This window comes from Volvox carteri (assembly GCF_000143455.1).
Source record: "Volvox carteri f. nagariensis unplaced genomic scaffold VOLCAscaffold_73, whole genome shotgun sequence".
In the NCBI taxonomy this organism is placed as follows: domain Eukaryota; kingdom Viridiplantae; phylum Chlorophyta; class Chlorophyceae; order Chlamydomonadales; family Volvocaceae; genus Volvox; species Volvox carteri.
This window is the reverse complement of record NW_003307616.1, coordinates 625921-648779: the sequence shown is the minus strand read 5'-3', so window position 1 is coordinate 648779 and position 22859 is coordinate 625921. Positions and strand designations below refer to the sequence as shown.

The window sequence follows — 22859 nt, the reverse complement described above, 5'->3', positions numbered from 1 at the left end:
CGAAGGGCCCTCCAGAGTCCTCTGGAACGTTCCATTTTAGCTGCAGCAAAAAATACACATATTCATTCAAAATCCAAGGAAAAGTGACGGAATCTACCACGTGTTGCTGCTGACCTTAAGGGCGTTCCGGGCCCGCTGCGAAAGTGACGGAGGCTGAATGGCCGAAGGCACAGTAGCTGGTGTTTGAAAGAAAACATGCTCAGCATTCCGGACACGGATCTCCACACCCACGGTATCCGATGCTTCCTCAGTTAGCTGTGCATTCTCAACGCTGCCGACCAGCCGGGCCGCGTAGTAATGACCAGATTTCAGGTCATCAACCTGTCCGAATCATAGGCGAATCCTTCAGCGCTCGTTCGTAAGAAAGCTTTCTGCAAGATCGTGTTTAAGCGGGAGCAATCACCAACCAACCTTGCAGGAAAGCCCCTCGCCCCTGTAGACGGAAAGCCAGTTCGTGCTGCTAATGCTGTCAGGGCTGTCCAGCTGCAACAGGGGCATTTGTGTGTTAAGCCATTACAGGTGCAACGGGCAGCTCGGAGGCAGCTGCGTCGGTCACGGCTCCTCACTTGCTGTAGCTCTATGGTGTAGGCTGCCACAAATCCTACTGGGACCTTCCCAAGCGACGTCCACGAGAAGGTCGCGGAGTGGCTCTCCACGCTGGACACGGCGGGCGGAGAGCAAACCAACTCCAGGAGCTCAGGCTGCTCCGGTTCTGACGTTGTGCTAGGCGTTGCGCTAGTCATGGGCTCAAGAGGACTTTCAGAGCTAATTTGATCGGTATTTTTGCTCATCAAGGGTGCAGCTAGTTTCAAGGGAACGTCCAGACGCTCGAGGAGGCCCACTCCCACCCTATGTACAGTGAGAGATGCCATTTGAGGCACACTAATTCAACTCATGCATCCTAACTTAAAAAATACAGGATTGTTCAGGGTCCAAAAGATATCGTCTGCGACCGACGCGGTACGGAATGTACAAACCAATCCTGAAACGGTGCTTTGGAAGTCTGACTGAAGCTGAAGCCGGAAGCAAGGGAAAATCGTTGAACGAAACTGGAGCTCGGGCTTTTCCTTATTATTGGACGACAAACACCGCCCGCCTTGCTAAGGATTCTATCATGAAGCAACGTATGCACGTTCACACTTGTTTAACCAGGATACCTCCAACACAGGAGTCATTACAAGCTGACGGAGGACAGGCATCGTTGTATCCGAAAGGAACAACACTGGACACTCTTAACCTTCGTACACAGCGACACAACTGCAGCTGTTTTTCCTACAAGAGTGACCTCATTTCCATTGGATCTGTGGTAGTTCTAACCATCGCAGTGTGTGAACTGCATCAGCCAGTCCGTTCCTATTTCCGGCCGCGTATGTGCAGGGTGGGCGTCGATTCACTGTGATGCACCAGCGACGCATGTAGCCATGTTAGCTTCACACCTTCGCCCTTCTACGTCAATCCCCCACTGCGCGCTAGGTCAACCTTGTCACCCACTGGTAGCACACCCTCGGACGGTCCTTGACAGGCTTCTTTGGCGTCCGTATGGAATGCGTTGCACCGTTGACTTGCAATGCATTTCAAGCCAGTCCTTGGCTATGAGTTAACCGGAAAACCGTCTGTCTAGCGGACGCAACCATAATCCTTCGCGAAGATCTGCGGTGGTCCCACGGTGCGGGGCCCTCTTCTTTGAAAAGACAGACGAAAATGTGTATCTCTGTGTGCAGCTTGCACTTCCCTACCTCGCACTATTATGCCCGCCGGCGCAGGCGACGCCGGCGCGAAGGCAACTGAAACGTTCAGTAGTTATGTGCTAACCATGGCTGCTATTCGAAACGCCGCTGCGTTGTGGGCTTTTGCAACCGGCGATGGTCAATGCTGGCGGGCCCTCTCCGCGTACAACCGCATGGCGACGTCGTTAACGGACCCGTTCTTGCCTCCCAAAGGCGCCAAAATCAAATCACATCCTTTCAAGGAATTCGTACATAAAGAGGAGTCATTGCCAATGTCAGTGGCACCAAACATCACATAATCGTTCAGAATTAACACTCAATTTTCCTACACTCGCCCGCGGCATCTAGGCACAACCTACGCCAGCTGATCCCGCACAGTACCTAAAACACCTGAAGCCCAGCCCTCCCCACCCGAGCATAGGGATAACCAAAGATGCAAAAGTGCCCTCCTAGCAGTGCAGCGCGGCAAGACCCCTGCCTCACAGGCCTAGGAACCGGCACCGGTGGTTCGAGACCAGCGTGCGAGCCTAATTAGGAACGGAATTACATTAATCCAGGACTCAAGAAGGCACGAACTAGCGAAGAGAAAACAGGTAACCATGGAAGCCCCCAAGCGCCTACAACACTACCGCTCTATCATACAAGTAATGTAGTGGGCAGCACAAGGCTGGCACAGCAGCAGGGAACAAGAGGAGCGCCCTCCAGGGGTATCACTGCCACACCTTGTAAAGCCGCCAGATCCGCATAATCAACAAGCTCAGGCTAATCGCTTGCCACACGCCTACATGTCGTACCCATGCAATTCAACCTTCCACCACCTGGCTTCGTCCGCTCCGCATGATTTGCATCTGCAGTAATCAGATACATACGTACACACAGATGTACGGATAGTTTTGACACCATGCTCGTGCAGGCGTGTGATCTCGCGACCACGACGTGCTCGACGGCAGCCACACACTGTGTCCACGCAACTGTGGTGTGCACCCTAGCATCGAACATGGTCATGCTCCAGTGGGTCATGTGGTACGCTGTGGGCTGCTACACTGCATGACCTCCTTCACACATGCTGCACGGGTGCACTTTCATTCAACGCTGGCTTTGTACCGCCGCACAAGATTCCAGACGATGGGGCTCCACCACGAGATGTGTGTACTTATCGACCCGGAACCGTGTGAGGAGCGCCGCGGCAGTGGGCATGACCAGCGGCGTGGCAACACTCTGGCTCATTGCGTGTGCTTCCACTCCTATGGCTATTGCGGCGACGGCCAGCTATCGATGATGGTGTTCGCGCCCGTGAAATAGCTGGCGTAGCTGAGTGTGTAAACCGCTCTGGATAGTTCGTTAGGGTGATTAGTCAAAGCCGGTCACGTTGATACGCTGCCAGCTCAGCGGCATGCGTGCGCCTGTGTTCTTGCAGACGAGGAACATTCGTAAGAGTACTGGGAGCCCGTGACAACCCCCTGGGTCCTGAAGCCCGCCAGGCCACACAGGATCATGAGCAGCAGCATGGCGCTCATGGTCACGTCGTTCATAGTGTAGGCTACATGACGACTCAGGTTGCCAAATGGGCCTGGACAGTGTAGAGGTTTAGAAACCGCATGAGCACTCATATTCACCGATGCAGCGTGCAGCAACATTGATGGGCAGCGACTGTGCGACTTGTGGTAGGATGAGTGCGCATGGCACGAGGCTATTCAGGTGGTCCGGCGCTGATGTGCGTGCACATTAGTAGTCCAGGACTGCGTTGGCACCGCTACTGACGTCGAGTGCGGGGTTCACCTCAAAAAAAGCGAATTTTGGTATGGTGTGAGGATGAGCAGTGGCTCGGTGATGGAGGAAGAGCTCATCCTCGGCTCGGCGTCACCAAACTTGGGGATGCCAGTGGATGGGATCTCTGGGACATGCAACCCCGAGCAAACAATGTTCCATGTGCCCCTGACTTCGGTGTTCAGCAGATACGATGCCTCAATGGCATAGTGCAGCGCCAGCATGCATGGGTAGTTCGTGAGCGTGTTAAGAAGTGCCCTGCTGCCTGGACGGGCTGCATACATTCTTAAGTGTGAAGTACTGCTTGCTGGGCGTTGTCACCCGCCTTGAGGCGAACACTATGAAATCTGCCACACCGCGCATGATGGGTAGCCACGTTCTGTCGCGGAGAGCCACATTCTGTCGCACTTGCACTGCTAGTAGTTCCACATGTTGATCGTGATGAGAGGCGCGTTGAAGATGCTGATGGGCGTGGTCGTGTCCCAGGCCAGCACAGCTACCACCGCCGCCACCTCGCTGACTGTGACACCAGCCATGGGGCATCTCACGCTGTCCTGCCCGCCGGCTGCAAACACGTACTGCCACGCTGCTCCCAGTGTGTTGTGGTGCGTGTACAGGATGGGCTTGGATAGCTCGTACATGATGGCGCCGGTGCGGACGATGATGAAGGTGTACGGATTGCGTGTGAGGCCGGCGCCCGCATGTGTTCAGCTGTACTCACTGTAGAGCGCCACGCGTGTCGCCTGCTTGAGGTCCTGGGGGCGTGCGCTGCCCTGCGCCGAGATGATTGCGCGCGGCTCGATGTAGAGGTTGCCCCGCCAGATTTCCACCCACCCAGGCAGCCCCATGCTGCTCATGCAGTGCTGGGGTGATGGCGTCGGCCGACCTGCCACCACTCTTGCAGGATTTGAGCAAGATGTTGGTCGCGATGTCCATGATGGGTGCAGTGAGGCCCAGGTTGTAGGATGAGAGCATCAGCGTGAGTAGGTGCACCTTGTATGCCGTCCCCACGAGGAGCCTATCACACTTGAAGACGAGCCGGTTGGATGCGGCATGCTCTGTGCTGACGTACCGGTTGAAGCCACCATTGTCGATGCAGGCTGATCATAGAGGTAGGCCATGGTGCTCATGACACAGACAGCGCTGTCGGCAGTCAGCATCCCTAGGGCACGTAGCAATTGCACGGGCTCATGGTTGCCGACAGTGACAGCATCACCACGGATGGTGAACATGCTGGGCGGCGTGAAGTCGATGCCCAGGAAGTCCTTCTGGGGCGCTGACAGTGTGTGCATGAGCACTGGCGGCAGGGGCGTCGGTAACAATGACTGTGTGGAGGTGGCGGTCAGTGTGCCCACACACTTCAGTGTGAATATGAGTCGTATTCACACTGAAGTCTGCATGACCGTATCAGGTATGGCAAGGAGCGGACGTAGATGCCACGCTCGCCCAGCGGACCTGGGGTGCAGATCTGACTCATGCACCATTTGGCTGCCCGCAGTGCCATGGCTCACATTGGTGTGCAGGCCCCCCGCAGCATGCTGCTGTACGGGTCCCCCGGGTGCAGTAAAACATTGCTGGCCCGCGCAGTGGCCTCTGAAGCCCGTCTTAAATTTCTGGCGGCTGAAGCGGGGGAGATGGTCAGCAAGTACGTGGTGCAGAGGTGACTGACTGACACGTCCGTGTCCGTTCGACCCTGCTCCCTGCACGTCATGGCCCCCGCTCTCACATCCTCTCCAGTTAGCGGATGATGCATCTCACAGTCCCGCGTGTCCTTGTATTGGTGTTGTGGAGCCCCAATCCCCTCCCAACTCTTGCTTAATCCTCACACACAGGCCCTCGCGGCACTTTTTGCCCGGGCCGAGCCAGCCCCCCCTCCATCATCTTCTTGGACCAGCTGGACGGTCTGGTCGGCTCCCGGGGAGAACCTGACCATCAGGGGGCGCCTTTAGCCTCGAAGAGTGTCTGCTCAGTCAGCAGTCAGATGCTGACTGAGATGGGCAGCCTCAAGGTGAGTTTGCACTCTTTGGGTGGTTGGTGCTTGGCGGGCTGGGGGAAAGGGACGTAAGGAATAACCGCGCGAGCCTGGAATCACGGTATCTTCCGCCGTGAGCTCCCTGGGCGAGTCCACAAGTTCGGCAGGACTCGACTTCATGCCTGTGACCTGCTGTGGCAGCAGCGGCGCCGGAACAACATCTCGTGCAGTGATGATCTCGAGCCTCAGCGTGTGGTCTCCCATCTCATGCAGTGGGTGGGCCATGTGGTCCCTGAACATGATGGTCAGATGGCTCAGTTTGCTGATGGGGGGCTCAAAGTGTTGGCTCGTGTCAAAGCCTGAGTTGGCTGTGAAGTAGCGGAGATGCTCGTGTGCATGCTGCCGGCCACCGCACACCAGCGGTAGCTGTGCAAAGTGCGCCGTGTGGAGCACACCGTGAGGTGTGTGGAGTGTGTGCACCCATCCCTGTTGCGCCTGGAGCTCAGGGATGTCAAGGCTCATGTACCAATGTGCATGTGCTACCCTGTCCTCACTAGTGGCAGCAGCGGTGGCGGCGGCCATGTTATAGATCGCAGCCAGAAGCGATACACACATGACTTGTTGAACGAGTTCCGTGAATGTTATAACGTAATACGGGGTGTGGGGGAGCACCGCTTTGTCCCTGACGCGACGGTCCATGGTGATCTGCTGGCGGCAGCAGCCGTTCGTTTGAGATCCAACAACAGGTCCAATAAGAGTCATGTAGGGGCCGGTATAATAATCGCGCCTGCAGCAAAAATGTAATCTAGAATATGGAAAAACTTTTAAAAATGGCGCAGAGCTACTTCCTAGGGTGGTCGTACGTGGCTTCGATCACAATCGTGGGCGCTCCTGACACGGGGTTTGCTGCAACGGCAATTGGCGTGGTTGGGAATGTTGGCGCCAGCGACTTTGATGTGTACGAACAGAACCCGGACCTGATGATCATCCAGCGGATGGCAGAGAACTTCGTGACGCTGAGGAATCTGAAAGCAAAGCAGTTCAAGAGTACCAAGGGAACGTATTTGGTAGTGTGTGAAATCAAACTAATGGCTGTGACAGAAGGGTGATATTCAGGCGCGAATATGCCGTGGTTTCGTTTTTAGGGCTTGACTGTGACTTTGGCTTCGGCCTAGACCTCGACGCTCGTGTAAATGACTCTGACTCGGAGTTCGACCACGACCGCAATTGGTGTAAGCCGAATGGGCCTCCCCGATGATATCAGAACACATGTCAGCACTGTCCACCAGCAACCCGTGCATGCCGTATGAGTTGGGGGCAGGTTGGTTTAGGTTGCCATCAGGTGCCTTATGATTGCGCAGCCACCTCCGGATTTGACCAAGCCCCCTTGGAAAATGTCATTCGAGGCCAGCAATATCACCGACATCCACCGCCAGCTCGTGGTCGGTGCCGACGACAATGATCTTCCAGTCGACTTCACTCTCATCGTTGAGCACCGGCGCGCCAAGGACCATGATGGGCACGACCTTGCCGCACGTCCGCTTGTGTGTCCGCACCTCGATCACGTCTAGCAGTTCCCCATCATGTCTAGCAGTTCCCCATCACGTCTAGCAGTTCCTCATCACGTCTAGCAGTTCCCCATCCCACGGAACTCGGGGGCCACGTGCATCCAGGCATCCGGAACCAGCTCCTCCGATGTGCAGGGAGGCATCAAGGGTGGTGGTGGGCGGGCGCTGGCTTGGCGGATGCATCTCTGCATGCGGGCGGCGGAGACGAATTCGATGGCGAACGTGGGGGAATGGGAGGGAGAGCCAGAAAGGATTGCGCTGCCTATCGTGACGGTGGATACCGGCCTAAATATGGCGCACGACACCTATACCTGCCGGTCTAAATGAACCGGTATACAACCAAACGGACGTGCCCAAAACATCCACAAAGAGTACGCAAACCAAAAGCCTAAGACACAGAAAAAGCAAATTCGGTTGATGACACAATAACCCAAGGACGGAAACTCGAAGGTACACGGACGACGCGCAACACACATCAACCCGACGAAAACAGAAGTCAAGACGCGACTTTACACAAAACAGATCCGAAATAACCCAAAACTTAAACACACAGGACACGAGCCACACACGACATACATCCTACGCGGCACGCTAGGTTGTCACGAAATGCACTATCCGCGGTGTGTGTTCCGGAAATTTCGCTCTGAACCAGGCATAGACGAGGCCCAGGCTGGGGTCGCCAGGAAGGCACGAAGGGGAGGACGAGCCATTCGTACAGCCCCTACTTACACCGAAAAGCTGTTTTTCTATCAATAATATAAAGTAGCAACCATGTCTGGCAAGTACGGTGAAAGTGGCAGCAGAGGTGGTTTAGTTGTGAGTAGCTGGCCGTAAATTGCTCAAGGAGCAGGTCAAGCAAGGGTTGTCCGAGGCAGCAAAAAAATCTGGCATGCAGCTGCATCCCATCACCGTATTACTTAGAATCTGGCCTTTCTTTATAACCTCCAAAGCACGATTATATTTATCTTTTATTTGGCCTTTTCATTGATAGTCGCTAAGGTATATCGCCAAATATTATTTGCGGCGGCTACTGGACAATTTGACTAGAGGAGGGAAATGGATCATGAGGCTAAATTAAAAGGTATTAAAACAGCTAGAAGTCTACATATTGCACGTAGTTTAGAAGACTGTCAGTTAGATAAATCCTGGACAAGCCCAAACCAAAGCATCCTGTACTTTACATTTATTAGGTAACCTTGCCCCTCCCCCATTTCCAAAAAACCCCTGTTGAAAAGCCCCTGTTGAAAATTCGGAGACGCGCCTCGTCGGGAGCCAGGCCGTCACTGAACCTGTTGGCACGTTTCTGGAAATACTCCAGAATCTCTCTTCGCGTGTATCGGATCTGGAGAAGCGGGAGGCGATTGCCTGGCAGCCACGCCTGCGCAACCTCGCCACGCAAATCCTCCTGCACGCCTGCGGCAACCAGGAGTTCCGCACGACGTCCAGCGACTATTTCGCTAAGCTGGCCGAAGCGCGGGACAGCGGGCTGCAGCAGGTCGCGGCAGGCATGCACATGAAGCTGGCGCAGGTGGCAACGGAGGCCGATAATGTGCTGACCCGCCAAAATTTGCACGTGCACTCGAGCAGCCTGGAGATGTTGGAGGCGGAAGTCGACGCGGTGAGGAAATGCATCACCATCGAGCTGGAGCAGTCATGCCCACAGGAGTGCCGCTTTGTGCATGCCTATGAGGTCATCAAGGGTGCCTTCCCCGTGCATTTCAAGGTAGGCGAATGAGACATTAGTTACACTGGGCATCAGAGGCACTGTGGGTGAGTTCATCCGGGGAAGGGAAGGCGCCGCATGCTCAGAATGCAGTCTGTGGGGACGGATGTAGGGTCTCAGCCAAGGATCGAGGAAAGGGCACACACTCTAGCTGTGCCGGCATGCATGGTACACCTATCTGTGCTTGCGGCATTGGGGGGGCGCCTCAGTTTCGAGGGCAAAATCCCTCCTTTGCAGCGAGTGTGGTATCTCCTCTCTGCTTAATGGCTCACATCACTATGTTCCTGTCTCTATCACAGAATGATGACAGCTGTGGTGGACAAGCCATCGCTTCTGTCCAATGAAATTCGAAACACCATGGCCTTCTGAGGCATTAAATGTGAGGTGAGATCTTATTGTCCAGCACAATCGTTGTTCCTGCAGCTTGGCATTTTGTGAGTGCTTGTCCATGCTTGGTATGTTTCATGTGCGAGAGCCCAGTCATATTTATTGGTTGGTTAGCACTTAAGGGGCTTTCTGCTTGGCAACTGCAGCAAGATATATCCTGCACGTGCACTTCCCGGTCACCTTCTCATAGCTGGCCATATGGGGCCTGATAAGTAGCCCACCAAGTTCCTCCACCCCAGGGACGACAGCTCGAGGACTGGCTGCAGGCGGACAATCAGGGCGTGCTCAAGTAGCTAGAGGACGGCCCCGTGGGCTGGTACAGGGTCCAAGCACTCACCCCCGCCAAGGTGAAGGAGGTCAGCAAGGCCTACTTTGAGGAGCAGGACCTGCTGATTAGCTTCTTCACGGAGTGCTGTACAGGCTCGCTCCAACATTATATATATTCAATGATTGTGCACATATCATATGACGACAACATACTCTTTAAGCAGTCCCTGCCTCGCAGGCCTAGGAACAGCACTCCTTCCCCGGCACCGGTGGTTCGAGACAAGCATGCATGCCTAATTAGGAACGGAATTACATTAATCCAGGACTCAAGAAGGCACGAACTAGCGAAGAGAAAACAGCTAACCATGGAAGCCCCCAAGCGCCTACAACACTGCCGCTCTATCATACAAGTAATGTAATGGGCAGCACAAGGCTGGCACAGCAGCAGGGAACAAGAGGAGCGCCCTCCAGGGGTATCACAGCCACACCTAATAAAGCCGCCAGATCCGCATAATCAACAAGCTCAGGCGAATTATGCAACACCACATGCTACATGTTGTACCCGCGCATGCTTTCTCTGCTCCGTAGCATCTCCGGTAATCAGACACATACGTACACAGATGTAGGATAATTTGAAAAAATGTATATGAGCCATGGGGCTTCTTCAACAGCGTCCCCAGCCCTCCATTTGGATGTAGCCACCAGCTGGCCCCACCTTTCCCTCACCTTCCGTCATGTGACAGCAGCCGAGGCCACCAGTGTGCGGGGTCATGGGCTAGGACAGACATGTGCTGGACGGTGTCGCAGCCCCTTCCCCTCCCCAACCCCCAGGCGCCTCACCACCGCCCCTGGCCCCAGCGCTCCCGCTCCAACCCCTGCTCCCGCTGCGCCAGCCGCTGGTCCCAGTCGTCCCTCTCCATTGCATCCAGCTGCCTGCCTGCCTCCCCCCCGCTGTCAAAGATAATCTCCTCATCACGCACCAGCTGCGGCCCAGACCGCCCCTCGGCCAGTGCCTTGCGCCTAGCGGCGGCCACCTTGTCACTCACTGCGGCTGCGGGTGCAGAGGACGCTGCTGACTCGGCTTCGTTGAGCACATCAATGGCGGCCTCCCGTGTCTCATTTCTGGCTTCTATCTCCTGATTGCGGATCTGATTGAGAACCCACCTGCGAGGGGGAAAGGGGTTGGAAAGCGGGCCGGTTAGGAAACACCGTGCATGGGCCCGGGGGAAAAGAGGAGGGTAAGGGAGAGGGCTTAGGCAGCGGAGGCGGGGGCGGCTGCAATGGCTAAGAAACCCAGAACGATCACACCAATCCGGCATCCTAAACATTTCTAACCGACAGCGTCCGCCGCACTGTAGTCGCACCTGACAGCGGGTATGGCGAAGAAGGTCCCTGCATACAGCTTCAAGGGCCCCATGAGTGCCACCACAAATCCCAGGCCCTGCATGGCTAGGAGCGCGGGACCACGGGGGTCTGCAAGCAACCCTGACAGCAGACCCACCCCCAGCAGGTTGAACAGGCCAAGTGTCACCACTCCGGCAATCTGCAGGGGAAATGCAGATCATGAGCCGTGAGCGGATGTGTGCATGGGGGTTATGAGTGGCGAGAGAGACAGGGTATTGCTCCACCAGCAACGGGATTTGCACTCATTCGATCGTGTCGGTTAGGTGCACGGGTATATCCCTCCGAGTCAGGGCTCGATGACAAGGGGGGGGGAAGTGCGCCATGGGCTGCCGAGCTCAGGAGGGCCGACAATGAGTCAACTGAGTGGCATCACTCCTTAACAGCAGGGGTTCGATGGGGGATCCAATCAGCCAGCCCCGTCCTTTCTGCTGCTCCGAAGTCCTAACGGCCCAACTGACACTCACACCTGGCCGGGAGTGGCAGCGGTGAGCTCCCAGGTCCGCTCCAGGGGCACGTTCCAGGAGGTGGACTCGGTACGATTGCGCAGCCGCCACCGCTTCTGCTGCTGCTGCTGCGGATAGACGTGGGGGGAATCACAGCTGGGTTATGGCCCTGCGGTTTGCATGGTGGTAGAGAGCCGCCATGACGGGCCTTGCGCCTATTGTTATGCATGTTTCAGCACCAGCCATTGATCCTTAACAGCAATACCTCCCTCGCACGCTGACCTACATATGGCCTACATAACCCATTCAAAGCATTCCCTGGCTTGGTGGCCCTTGGCGCAGGCTGCACATGCTTATTCCGTCCAGGACGAGACCCACATACCCTCGTTACACCTCTCTGGGTAACGCAACCGAGGTCTAACACACACATACACACACCGTGGCATGTTCCGGCCCACCACCGCCAACAACAACAACAGATTTCCCGACACCCTCGGCTCCTAACCCACCTGCACCCCGGTCCTCTGCAGTGCAGGAAAGCAATACAGAATGTGGCCCTGCTCGTCCACCTCCGCCTCGCCGCCAAACTTGATCAGCGCGGGCAGCACAAAGCTCTCGTCCGGGTACGGTATGTACGGCTCTTTGCTGTATGCGGGCGGGACAGGCGCCGGTGCCGGCGGCTCCAGGAAAGGCGCCATCTCCTCCGCCGTCAGCACCCCACCCCTGCACGGAGCGACAGAGTTTTGGAACCGGGAGGTGCGGTAGGCGAATGAAACTGGCGGCACCGCTCAACAGACAGCAATAAGGTGCATCACGCTTCCCCCCTGAATGGGTCGACGGACCTCCCTAGGGGTTCCCACAGCCTTCTCACGTGCATGGCTGGAAGCCCATCCTCCTCTTGGCTGGCTCTTCCATAGCCCCCAAACCCCACACCCCTTTCCCCCTCACTTTTTCCGAATCATGGCACCCAGCTCCTGCCAGCGCCGCTCTTCGTAGCTCTCGTTCGGGTCTCCGTCTCCGAACACGAACGAGAAAACCGCCTCCATGAAGTTCATACCTCCCGTTCTTAACTCAGCAGAGCGAGCGGCACGCTTCCTGCTGGGTTAATAGGCGCGAACCAGGCCGGGATTTAGCGCCACAGCATTTCTGTTCGCAGCCAATTAGCTACCTACCCAGCCTGCCCGCCGGACCCCGAAGCAGCAGGAGGCAGCTTGGCATGTGCCCGAAACCAGGACAGACTGTGCCCCACAGGGTCTAAATCCGGATGCCAGCGCCAGTGCGCGATACCCTGCTCCAGGAGTGGCACCAATTTTAAGCGTATGACAACAAGAAGAAAAGAATAGCTTTGCCCTTGGCGTCTTTGGCAGCGCTGTTCACCGCTCACAATCTCCGAGCTTGACACGCCGCACCGCACCTTTCATAGTACGGATCCCAGTACAGGAACAGGTCTACCGGGTCCATGAAAAACGTGACGCCGCCGCCACCACCGCGGCGGCGGTTGTCCCTGTCGTCGTTGCGACTACTGAGCAGCACAGCAATCGCCAGCCACACAAGTGCGACCGACGCTATGAGTGCCGTACCGAAGGCGACGCGCACAAGGTATGACAGCACGCCTACGGTGCGGCGCAGCAGCGGCGCAGCGGCGATGAGCACTGAGCGGTTCCGGAGCCGGCTTTGGAAGTCGGGTGCGAATCCGTACACTACCGCGCCCTCGGACGATACCTATATCCGCAGGGGTTCCCCGGCAAGTTCGGGTGTGCTGAGGGTCAATGGCCGAATTCGGTGGCGGCATGCTGCAACAGAACACTTAGGGGCCAGGGCAGGGCTCCACGACAAATGCTGGATTAAGTGATTACAGCTTGCAGGCACGGATGCGGCCACAGGAGCTGCAGCGCCAGCATCAGGGCCAACACCACACGGATCGTACACCGTTAAGACTCTGAAGCCACCCACCCAATGTTCGTCCCTTCGCCCTCCACCCGGCTGACTGCTGTTGCCGTGAGCACGCGGCATGGTTTTGCCCGCTCCAAAAGCTCCACCCACTACCGATTCAGAGGCCAACCAATAACCTCCCTTAAAGATAGACACTACCTTGAGTGACGCCTGCGTGTCGTATGCCAACGCCTTGAGCGCCTCGTCCGCATCCGCCAACTTAACTCCCGCACGCGCCGCCACGTCACCCACCTGCCGGAGTTGCAAGTGGAACGAATGGGTTACGGCAAGCGAAGGAGAACCACAGGCAGCAACAAAGATAAACATAATGTCTGTACGAGCTCGGGGATAGCCGCCCAGCAGGCAAAGGCCCCCGGTCTGTGATTACGGGCATTGGTGCATGGTGGGGAACTTTATGGGGAATTCTGTGTACAAAGAGTACAAACAATCAATTGCTAGCCACATACTTGTGGTGGCGGTCGTTACCTGTAGCAAGATGGTACAAGGTAAGTGCTGCAAGCTGCAACAGTCACCGGAGATAAGACTGGCTTCCTGTCTCACCCAACTGCGCAGCTCAACCATGAGGAACTCCGTTGCGGCGGTTGCGGAGCGGGATTTGGATTGTCACTGTCTCTACTTTTGGCGGGACCAGGGGTAACTGGAGGTAACGGCCGTCTGGACGGTCTTACCAGGCAGCCAATTAGACGACCAACCGGCGGGCACCCAACCCGCCGTTCGCCCGCAAACCCATTCACCCACCGTAACTCGCCCGCCCAGCTGCTCAACGGCCGCCTCCACTCGTTCCCGAAGGTCGGGATGCAATTTGTTGCTTTGCAGCCCGGCCTCACGTCGCACGAGCTCCATGGGATTGGGGACCCATTGGGAACCAGAAGAGGAGGACGGCGAGGCGCAGGCGACCAGCAGGCTACATCTCTGCGCGTTATTGTGGCTGCTGCTGCAGCACCTGGAGTGCCGGTTAAGAGGAAGAAGGATGCTGCTGGAAGCTGAGTCTGAGATGCTTGTCTGGGCCGCGGGGGCAGCAGCTAGGTAGGTGGCCAGAGGATGTGTGAAGGCTGGTCGTGCTGTGGACGGCGAAGTCGCAGAGGTGAGAGATGCTGCAGATCTGCTGCCGCTGCTAGTCCGTGATCCGGGGAGGGTTGAGGCAAAGGCGGGGATATACCGCCGAGGGCCGTGGGTGGGGAAGGTCCCCTGACGTCGTCCCTGCATCAGCTTCCCATGGCAGGTACAAGCCGGGTGAGGCAAGAGAGCCGCTGCCTGCATTTACTTCAGGTGTCAGATGCCTCAAAGTCCAGTCCGTAAAGATGGTACGAATAAAAAGAGCACTGAATCCGCTAGACTATGCGCAGGGCCTGTTTGCAACTGAAGGAAGGGTCCAGCGCGAAGTTTATGAAATCACTTCCAGGGCAGCATCATGGTGCAAAAACATAAGTTTTCTCTTACTTAAGGTAAAATAAATGTAACAAAGCGAAAGCCAGCTGGGATGCAAACTTTTAGCAGGTCGCAAGAAAATAAGCCTTCGTATTGCCTGCAGACTAGTGTATGCTTGTTCATAATGTCCTATGCTCAAATTTGGCGTATTTGCGCTTTCCTTCCGTAACGAACAGTTGATCCATAACGGAAGCTAGATAGATGAGACAGGAAGGCAACACTTGCCGTTCACAAGTCTACTCTACTACTTTCTGGCCTTATGATAATAGCTGTTCAGTATACCGCACTTAGCCGCAAGTGATCCCGCAGTTTAGCGCAGGAGAGTCGAACGAAGTCCAAAGCAAACCACATAAGTAAGGGCACCTGCTTGTAAGAAGTGGTGAGAGATTGTCAGAGCAAACCTGATTGCAAAAGGGAATTGCTTATTCCATGAATGTACTTGTACGGTCGGGTTTGCCTGGAGTTCTCTGAAGCCAAGGCCCGAAGTCCTGTAATGGAAGCAGCTCTAGCGCATTTCAATGGTGTTGCCTGTCGAATGTTGATATAGCGCGTCAAGCCACAACCAAAGTTGCCCAGTCTCATTACCTGTGACGACAGGCCAGACCCGTGACAACATGGAGCCTCATAAATGCGTTAGGTCTGTCACAAACTCGATCACTTGCTAAAGAACAGTTGACGATGGGGGAAAGGGCTTTCTCCGTCAGGACCTGGTGTGTAGAGGACAAACTTCATGGCTCACACCGAAACGTCTCCATCAGCCGACCCAACCACGTATTCTGCTGGACGCGAAGCAGCGCCTCCCAGGGCGGCTTGTACAGCTATGGGGATCCAAGTGGTGGGTCGTAGCCGTGTAGTATGTGCGCCGCTACGTCCGCATTGAAGTCGCAAACTAAGCCCACAGCCTACAGTCAGAGCGCGCGGGGTTTGTAGCGGGTTCCGTTAAACAGAGTTGGCCTTAAGCTAGACGTCAGGCCGCATGGGGTTTTGCACATTGCTGAGGTGCTGGTGGCGCACCCAAGTGGTGTGGACAGAGATGGCGCCCGTATTGAAGGGGTGGGCGGGGCTTAAACCGGGTTGTACCCGTCCTGCTATCATTGATAGGGGTCGCGGAAGTCTTGCATCCGGGGAACGCCAAACCTGCTCCTGCTGCTGCTTGCTTTTGCTATTGCTGCTGCTGCTATTTGCCGGCGCACATGCACACTTGTGAATGTGTGTGTCTGGACCTCCTTTTGCGCTCGCTTACCGGTTGGTATGTGGTGCGGTCTGACTCCTCCCGCCTGCAGGCTTGCGGACGATGGTGCCGGACCCGGAATCCCTCCGACATGTGAACTTGAACGAGGGCTATCCCGACGCATTTATTCGAAAACAAGACTCGGACGACGCTGTGCCCGTGGATTTTATCCTTTACGGCGCCAAGGTTGCTTGCCTGCCCATGGAACGCCCCACAGTTGTAACGTTCCGGAACAACCTGAACAAGTTGCTCATGACGCCGCTGCAACAGAACGACCCGTGGGTTATTGATGCAGTATGGCACGGCACCACTCTCTTCTTGGAGATCGTCAAGATGCAGGAGCAGCGCCAGAATCCGGACCAGGATCGGTTCACGTATTACGGGTAGGCCCGGAGAATGGGCGTGGGGGCGGGAACACGGTTGATAACACGTGGGGTGGAAAGGAGGGCGACAGCTCTCCCTGCCCCCCATGTCACAGATGGATGCCGGTAAGGCCTGGTGGAGCACCAACAACGGGGGCCAGCACCCACCGGTCGGCAACGTAGAGGCCCTCAGCACCTCCCGCATAAAACATATGCAGAGGCCTCCGCATTGCCCCTTCAGCACCTGGAGAAGCAAGGGGCGCTGCAGGCAACCCAAAACCCTGTTGATAAGCCAAGTTGATGCCGTCGCCGCTACAGCAGCTGCAGCCGGGCTCGTTTCGAGGCCCGGCCTGGTGCCCCACCCTGCCTCGGTGCTCCATTTCCACCAACCCACACGGACCCATCTATCTCTCTATCTCTCATGCCCCCAGAAGCGGCCCGGTGCTGTTACTGCTGGCAGTGGTGGTTAGCCCGGCCGCCTATCATCCCACTACAGCAAACCACAGCGTCCAGGGCTTTCCCGTGTCTGCCTAGGCTACCTAGCTGCTCGTGTCTGTCCCTCTTACCTATCTGCTGGCTCTGTCCAGGCCCAGTTGGCCCCCCAGGGGCCCCTCTCGCCCCTCGCTGCCCTCCCTTACCCCCCTCTCGCTGTGGACGTCGGCAGTTGACCCCGCGCTGCTTGTACCTGAATCCTTCCCTCGCCTCCTTGCCCCGCGGCGGGACGGCTCACCTCCGTGGTTCCGACTGCGGCTTACCAACCCCGCAAGCGTGTAGATACAAGTTCGAGGCGCTGTGCACAGGCGCGAGACCATCCGACCCCGTGGACACCACTGGGGAGTTCGCTCTCATGGTTCAGGCGAGTGCGGTAAATGGTACGGAGAGCTCTGCCCTACAATCGAACATGAGCAGGTGACACAAGACATAGTTGGAGGTCTCGCGGCCCCCTGATTGTACTGACTGCATTTGACTGTGCCATGGGCTCTTTTTTGGTGTGAAGCACTCTTGCGGCTTCCCACCCAGCCCCGCCGCTTTCCTCCCCGCCGCTCCGTACCACCACGAACACGTCTGTGCCCGGGCCTTTTGTGCCATCCCTGGCCTCTGCTTTGGCCTCTTACCAGCTTCTAGGCCAAATGGCAACGCACCGGTGGCCCTTTCGGATGCTAAGAACGACAATGCGAATCATTTGTGGATTCTGATTCAGTTGGCGCCGGTTGTGTATCCGTTATGTGTTATCTGTTTATCGTCCCAGATTCGGTTGGGGCGGCACCTGATCCTGATGGCGGCTGAGACAGACGCCTGGGAGACGCCCCCCGAGGAGCTGAACGATCCGGGGGCCGAGTTCGTGGGATACGTGGAGCTCAAGACTTACGTGTAGGTTTGCCGGGCTCATGCCAGACCCTGATAATCCCAGGCCGCATCCGAATGCGCTGCAGGTTGTGCCTGGCAGCTTTCTCCCCCACACCCTTCGCTTCGCTCCACTTTATGTAAGCGAGTTAACAGCTCTTCTCCCGCGGTACCTAAAGGCCTAGGTTGGCGATTTGGGTTTCCATCCGTGGTGTCGCCCCCTTGCCCTCCTTTCCACTCTTTGCATACAGCTCCTATATCCTTGCGGGACAGGAGAAACGCTCCGACCTCCTACTGTGTCCCCTGGGCCTATTGACACGACTATGTGTCCCTCCGGGCCTCGGACCTCTAGCTTACTCGGCTCTGCTCACTGCTCTTGATTGGACTTACTTAGCTCCCCCTTCCTCCAGCCGTCAGCTGTGGCTTGGCTCGGTTTGGGGCCCAATTGCGTTTTGGAATCTGTTCTTATTCTCTTGAGTTTTAGGATATTAAGGCAAACTTCTTGTCTTCGGAGATTTATTTAGATGGAAAGAAAACATCAAACCCGCCCGCCTGCCTGGCTACCACCTGCATGCATGCAGGCTGCCCCAGAACGACCGGGCCAAGGAGCGGCTGTACCGGGACAAGTACGCGCGATGGTGGGTGCAGTCCTATTTGGCGGGAGTGCCCACGCTGGTGGCGGGCGGCAGGGACCGCAGCGGCATCCTGCAAAAAGTGAGTCGGAGGCGGTAGGGAGTGGGGTAGGGGTGCTGGCAGTTAGTGAGCGGTGGGCAGTGTTGATTCCAGGCGATGATTTGGCTGGCGACCCCAGCGATGGTGATGGTGATGGTGATGTCATCACGGACCTCACTGCCTCACACTCGTTAACCGCAGATCGTATGATGCTTTCCCCCCACCCCACCTCCTCACACACACATGCACACGCGCGCGTGTGCGCGCGGTCCCCAATCCGGGCAGGTGGAGCGCCTACCAGTGACCCGGCTACCCGCTCTGGCCCGAGACCAGGGCTTCCCCTTCGACGCTTTCCAGCTGATCAGATTTGGGGATGCGGCACTGGACTGGATGTGTGCCACAGCCTCCAAGATGCCGGACGAGCAGGTACGGTTCGAGTACGACCCCAGGCATGGCGCCATCACGGCCATGGTACTGGATCCGGAGCAGGGCTATGATCTGCCGGCGCGGGTGGCCACAGCGCTGGCGCCGCAGCCGGAGGGGGAGGACCACCAGCAAATTGAGGAGGGGGTGGATGCAAAAGCGCAGGAGGTCGACATGTGCGCTGAGTAGACGGCTGGCAGGCAGCCAGGTTGAGGCGGCCGTTGGGTTAATTTGTTTTGTCAGCTACGATGTCATTAGAGAGTGCGCGTGTGGTTTTCGGAGGTGGGGTTCTGGTCGGGAGTGGCTGCAGAAAAGGAGATTCAACCAAGGCCATATGCGGAGGTACGAGTATGATGGTGGCTTTCCTAATCGCGCTACTACTATTAGGTAGGTGATAAGAGGAGGAAGAGGAGGAGCGCTGGAGGTTTGCGGCACCAACGTTCTAATGTGCCGATGCGAGGAGCCACATTGCAGTGGGTGCGGTTGTGCCAGACTGCGAAAAAGCAGCTGCGGAAAGAAAAACGCGAGTAGCGAGTTGCAAATTTCGGCGATGCAGGAAGGCGAGACCCAGTTGCCCTCCGACATTATTACTGCGCGCCGTGTTCCGGTGCCGGAATCCTGGCAGTCCTTTCAGACAGAGGCTAGAATATTGAAGAGGCTAAGCGGGCTGATCGGAATGTAGGCACGCAGACAGGCGAAAAGGGAGGCGGGAGCTTTTCAGGAGATATTTCGGTGTACTCTGTGGCTCATTCGAGTGTAACCTACATGCCCTGTGCCCCTGTGCAGAGGACCGTAGCGCCGCGGCGCGCCGAAATAACAAGACTTGGACCGCTTCGCATGCAAGCTCCCTTCATATTCGTTCCGTTGGATTGGGCCTGTGCCGACAGCTTGTTTGCCTGCCGTAAGGCGTCGCAAATGTTGCGTTCATCAGCATGAAGGATATGATTACAAACAAAGACAGTCGCTTGCAGGTTTGACTAGCCTGAAGTCTTGCGAATCCTCATGGGATACGCTGTGTAGTCTTAGCGCCGGATGAACGAAAGAGTTTTGAAACAATAAAGGGCGGGGCAGCAACCACCGGGGCAAAGACGCCTAGCTATATTATAACAGTGCTAAGAGGATGCGGCCCTCATCCCTCTCCCCTTTCGCGCTCTATTCGGGGCCGCTGCTGACCACTTCTATCGCGGCTGCCGCCGCCGGTGGCTCCGCAGCAGCTGACACCGAAGTGGAGGCTGGTTCTCTACAACAAGAAAACCATAATAATAATCATGATAATCAAGCTTGTGTTGATTCTCGCAGCGAAGATGCTCAGCCGTCCAGGTCAGCAGTTCCCTGCACGACGGCAACTTCGCAGCCCTACACAACGGGCCAATCGCAGCCACAGCAGCTATCCGCATACGCAATGGCACTTTTTCACGAGCTGCAAGCCGCCGAACCGCCCAGCCCGGACGCCGCGACGACTGAGGCGGGCGCAAGTCGGTCGACCCGAGCGACCCGTGGGTCAGCTGGGCCGCCCGCGGCGCCGCAGTTCGCCTGCGTTGGCCCCGCGCCTCAGGCTGCGGCACTGGCGCAGGCTCCATCGCAGCAATCCTCGCAGATGTTCTTCAGCTCTCGTGGGTACGGCTTGTACGGCTTGTACGAACACAACGGCATGCAGGAGCAGCTCATCACGGGTTACTACACGCCTATGCCCGCCCTCTCCCCTCGTGAGTCAAGGACCCGCTGCCTTGACCGCCGGGAGGTCAGCGGTTTCCACCAGGACTGGAACACGGCTGCCCATCTGCCTGCCTACCAAGCCCAGATGGATCCCTATCCGCCTAGCTACCTGGCTAGCTAACTACCTTCCCCAACCACCTAACCAACCCATTACCCTAGCGTGGCATGCCGCCGCCTTCATGTTATGGTGCGAAGTGTGTGCTGGGTGCGTGTGGAGGTCCAGATGTCCATTAAATCCTGTGCGACCACCTGGCCCATATTGAAGACACTGCGTGCGTCCCTCCCCCACCACCTGCCGCGGCTGGCTACCTGCTCTTGCTTTTCTCTCCTCCTCCCCTTGCACCTACCTGTCCTTCGCTTCCTCCTCCGCCTCTTATCTCGTCCTGCGGCCGTACCACCCTGCGGCCCCGTCCCGGCTGCAGGTTCGTACCGCGACTCACCCCTTCAGCTCCCCAACCCCCACACCTCCACCGCCTGGCAGCGAATCAACACCGCGACAGGGACCCATGTGCAGGTACGGCAATCATTTTGTGAAACTGGGGGCCATCCATATGAGACATCCATATGAGACGGGTGTTACCTATGATACCTAGGGTTTGCCTGTCAATACACACATATCCCGTACTGACACAGCCCCGGGTAAGCTCTCCCCCCACCGGAACCCCGCCTTGCTTAGCCCCGTTGCCCAAACCTCCCACCCTCTACGTCCTCTTCCCCGCCGCTGCGCCCCCTGCAGCTCCGGAACCTCTTCCTGAGAAATGTGTTTGCACTGCTGGCGCTGTCGCTGGGCGCCGCCGCGGGCGGGGGTCTGGCAGTGCTGGTGGCCCCCCCCGAGGTGTCACGGCGCATGCTACTGAACCAGCCCTGGGTGCTGCACCTCACATTGGTGCTGGCGCTAGGTACACTGCTGCTGATGGCGCTGTCGGAGAGGCTGCGGAGGCCCCACCCGCGTAGCCTCCTGGCGTTCGCGGGTGCGTGGGTACGGGTACGACAGGCGGGCTGACGGACTGCTTTCATGCATGCCTGACCCACTCTGCTCAGGCCCCCGCGGCCCTACTGGCGTGCGAGCGTCAGTGCTGCTTGTGCTGACGTCGCTCTGCTGTACGTGTTTTTCGTTGACCGTACGGCATGTTGTCGTCCCGTATCCCCCCGCTGCCGTTGCAGTCTTTTCCGCCGGTCAGGTGCTGGTGGTGGCCACCGCCACAGCGGCGCTGGGCACGTGTATTGTCGTACAGGCTGTCGCGCTGGCGGCACTGGCGCTGGCGTGTGTGGCTGCATGCGCTCAGCTCCTAGGCCGTATGGCCGACTTGACGGCCGGGTCGGGGATTGCCTGGTGCTGCGCGGGTGTCGTACTGGGCTGGGCCGGCGGCGCTGCGCTGGAGGCTGTTGTCGCCGGCTCCGCCAGCGGCAGCGGCCTTCGCCGCTGCAGTTGGGTCGGCCACGCCGCTGGCGGCGCCGCCGCTGCCGCGGCAGCATTCTCCATGTACGCCGTGGTGGACGTACTGATGCTGCTGTATGGCAGGCACGCATATGCCGTACACTCGGACGAACACGTGTTTGCGGCGCTTGGGGTGTACCTTGACCCGCTAAACTTGGCGCTGTTCGGGCTGCACCGATTGCAGCTGTTTCTGATGCGGCGGGGGCGAGGCCCCGGGGATGGGTCGGACTCGGAGGTGGGGTGAGTGGGGTCCACGTGAGAAGGGCGGGAGGGAAGGCCACAGTGCAACTGGGTCGCAAGGAAAAGGACCGCTACCAGCGTGGCCCAGCGTGGGGAGAGGGGCGGTGATGGAGAACGCGCAGGGAAAACACAGCACGACACGTGGCAGGAGGCTGGGGACAGATTAACGCGATTGCGAGGAAGAGGGCGGAAGATGGCGATGGCTATGGTATAGCGGTGGCAGTGCATAACGTCGCGTGTTGAGATGCGGCAGCGCTGGTGGCGTCCAAGGCGGTGGTCGGGGGGTTGCGCGGTCTAGGTGAATTGAGTGTCGTTGGCAGCGGGCGTGGAATGGCACCAGGAGACCTTCGAAAAGGGGTCCATGCTGCCACCCGGCCCACCCGTTGGTTGCCTGATTAGGCTCACGGACTGACGGACGGGCTAATCAAAGCAAAGCAAAGTAGGATTTGGGGCTTCCGATGGGGGTGTAGGACCTCTCAGGAAGCGGACGGGGAGAGGGAAGAGGGAGGAGAGAAGGGGCTGTGGGATACATAAATGCATACAGACTGACGGACAGACGGTCTCCAAAGAGGCGCGGATTGCTGGTTGTGGGTTGTCCGCGGCACGGGGGGGCAAAACAGGGGTTTGGAGCTGAACCCGGGTCTCGCCGAAGGGGCGAGGGATTGCGGGTGGCGATCCATTGGCTGGGTAGGGCTGATGGATTCGCTTTGGAGCCTTCTCGCCGCTTTATACGTCATTCGCTTGCCCCTCTTCACGCGTTGCACGTCCCATGGGCCGTACAGTTCGTCGTACAA

General features: G+C 57.4%; 6 protein-coding genes across 6 annotated transcripts; 3 read left to right on the top strand and 3 right to left on the bottom strand.

The window, feature by feature from the left end:
- Window positions 1–411: 411 nt before the first annotated feature.
- VOLCADRAFT_98568 (uncharacterized protein) lies at window positions 412–872 on the bottom strand (the record flags this gene model as incomplete). Its single annotated transcript, XM_002957395.1, has 2 exons — window positions 412–483; window positions 567–872. Coding segments are annotated over 2 exons (378 nt in total), but the record flags the coding sequence as incomplete, so codon positions are not given.
- A 3038-nt stretch (window positions 873–3910) lies between these two features.
- VOLCADRAFT_98567 (uncharacterized protein) lies at window positions 3911–6048 on the bottom strand (the record flags this gene model as incomplete). The annotated part of the gene is made up of 6 exons (XM_002957394.1): window positions 3911–4080; window positions 4216–4267; window positions 4329–4552; window positions 4711–4819; window positions 5006–5114; window positions 5642–6048. 6 exons carry the CDS (start codon window positions 6046–6048, stop codon window positions 3911–3913), a joined length of 1071 nt encoding a protein of 356 aa, XP_002957440.1.
- Window positions 6049–6296: 248 nt separating this feature from the next.
- VOLCADRAFT_98566 (uncharacterized protein) lies at window positions 6297–9101 on the top strand (the record flags this gene model as incomplete). The annotated part of the gene is made up of 3 exons (XM_002957436.1): window positions 6297–6536; window positions 8353–8757; window positions 9057–9101. The coding sequence occupies 3 exons, from the start codon at window positions 6297–6299 to the stop codon at window positions 9099–9101; spliced, it is 690 nt and encodes a 229-aa protein (XP_002957482.1).
- Window positions 9102–9328: 227 nt separating this feature from the next.
- Window positions 9329–14054, bottom strand: VOLCADRAFT_98565 (uncharacterized protein; the record flags this gene model as incomplete). Its single annotated transcript, XM_002957393.1, has 9 exons — window positions 9329–9404; window positions 10252–10575; window positions 10776–10954; window positions 11282–11386; window positions 11768–11981; window positions 12207–12353; window positions 12673–12980; window positions 13350–13442; window positions 13950–14054. 9 exons carry the CDS (start codon window positions 14052–14054, stop codon window positions 9329–9331), a joined length of 1551 nt encoding a protein of 516 aa, XP_002957439.1.
- Window positions 14055–15317: 1263 nt separating this feature from the next.
- On the top strand, window positions 15318–18860 carry VOLCADRAFT_98564 (uncharacterized protein; the record flags this gene model as incomplete). The annotated part of the gene is made up of 7 exons (XM_002957435.1): window positions 15318–15474; window positions 15923–16253; window positions 16349–16358; window positions 16897–17104; window positions 17351–17603; window positions 18158–18290; window positions 18534–18860. 7 exons carry the CDS (start codon window positions 15318–15320, stop codon window positions 18858–18860), a joined length of 1419 nt encoding a protein of 472 aa, XP_002957481.1.
- A 1213-nt stretch (window positions 18861–20073) lies between these two features.
- On the top strand, window positions 20074–22477 carry VOLCADRAFT_98563 (uncharacterized protein; the record flags this gene model as incomplete). The annotated part of the gene is made up of 5 exons (XM_002957434.1): window positions 20074–20377; window positions 20810–20901; window positions 21124–21358; window positions 21552–22065; window positions 22465–22477. The coding sequence occupies 5 exons, from the start codon at window positions 20074–20076 to the stop codon at window positions 22475–22477; spliced, it is 1158 nt and encodes a 385-aa protein (XP_002957480.1).
- Between the last annotated feature and the right edge of the window lie 382 nt (window positions 22478–22859).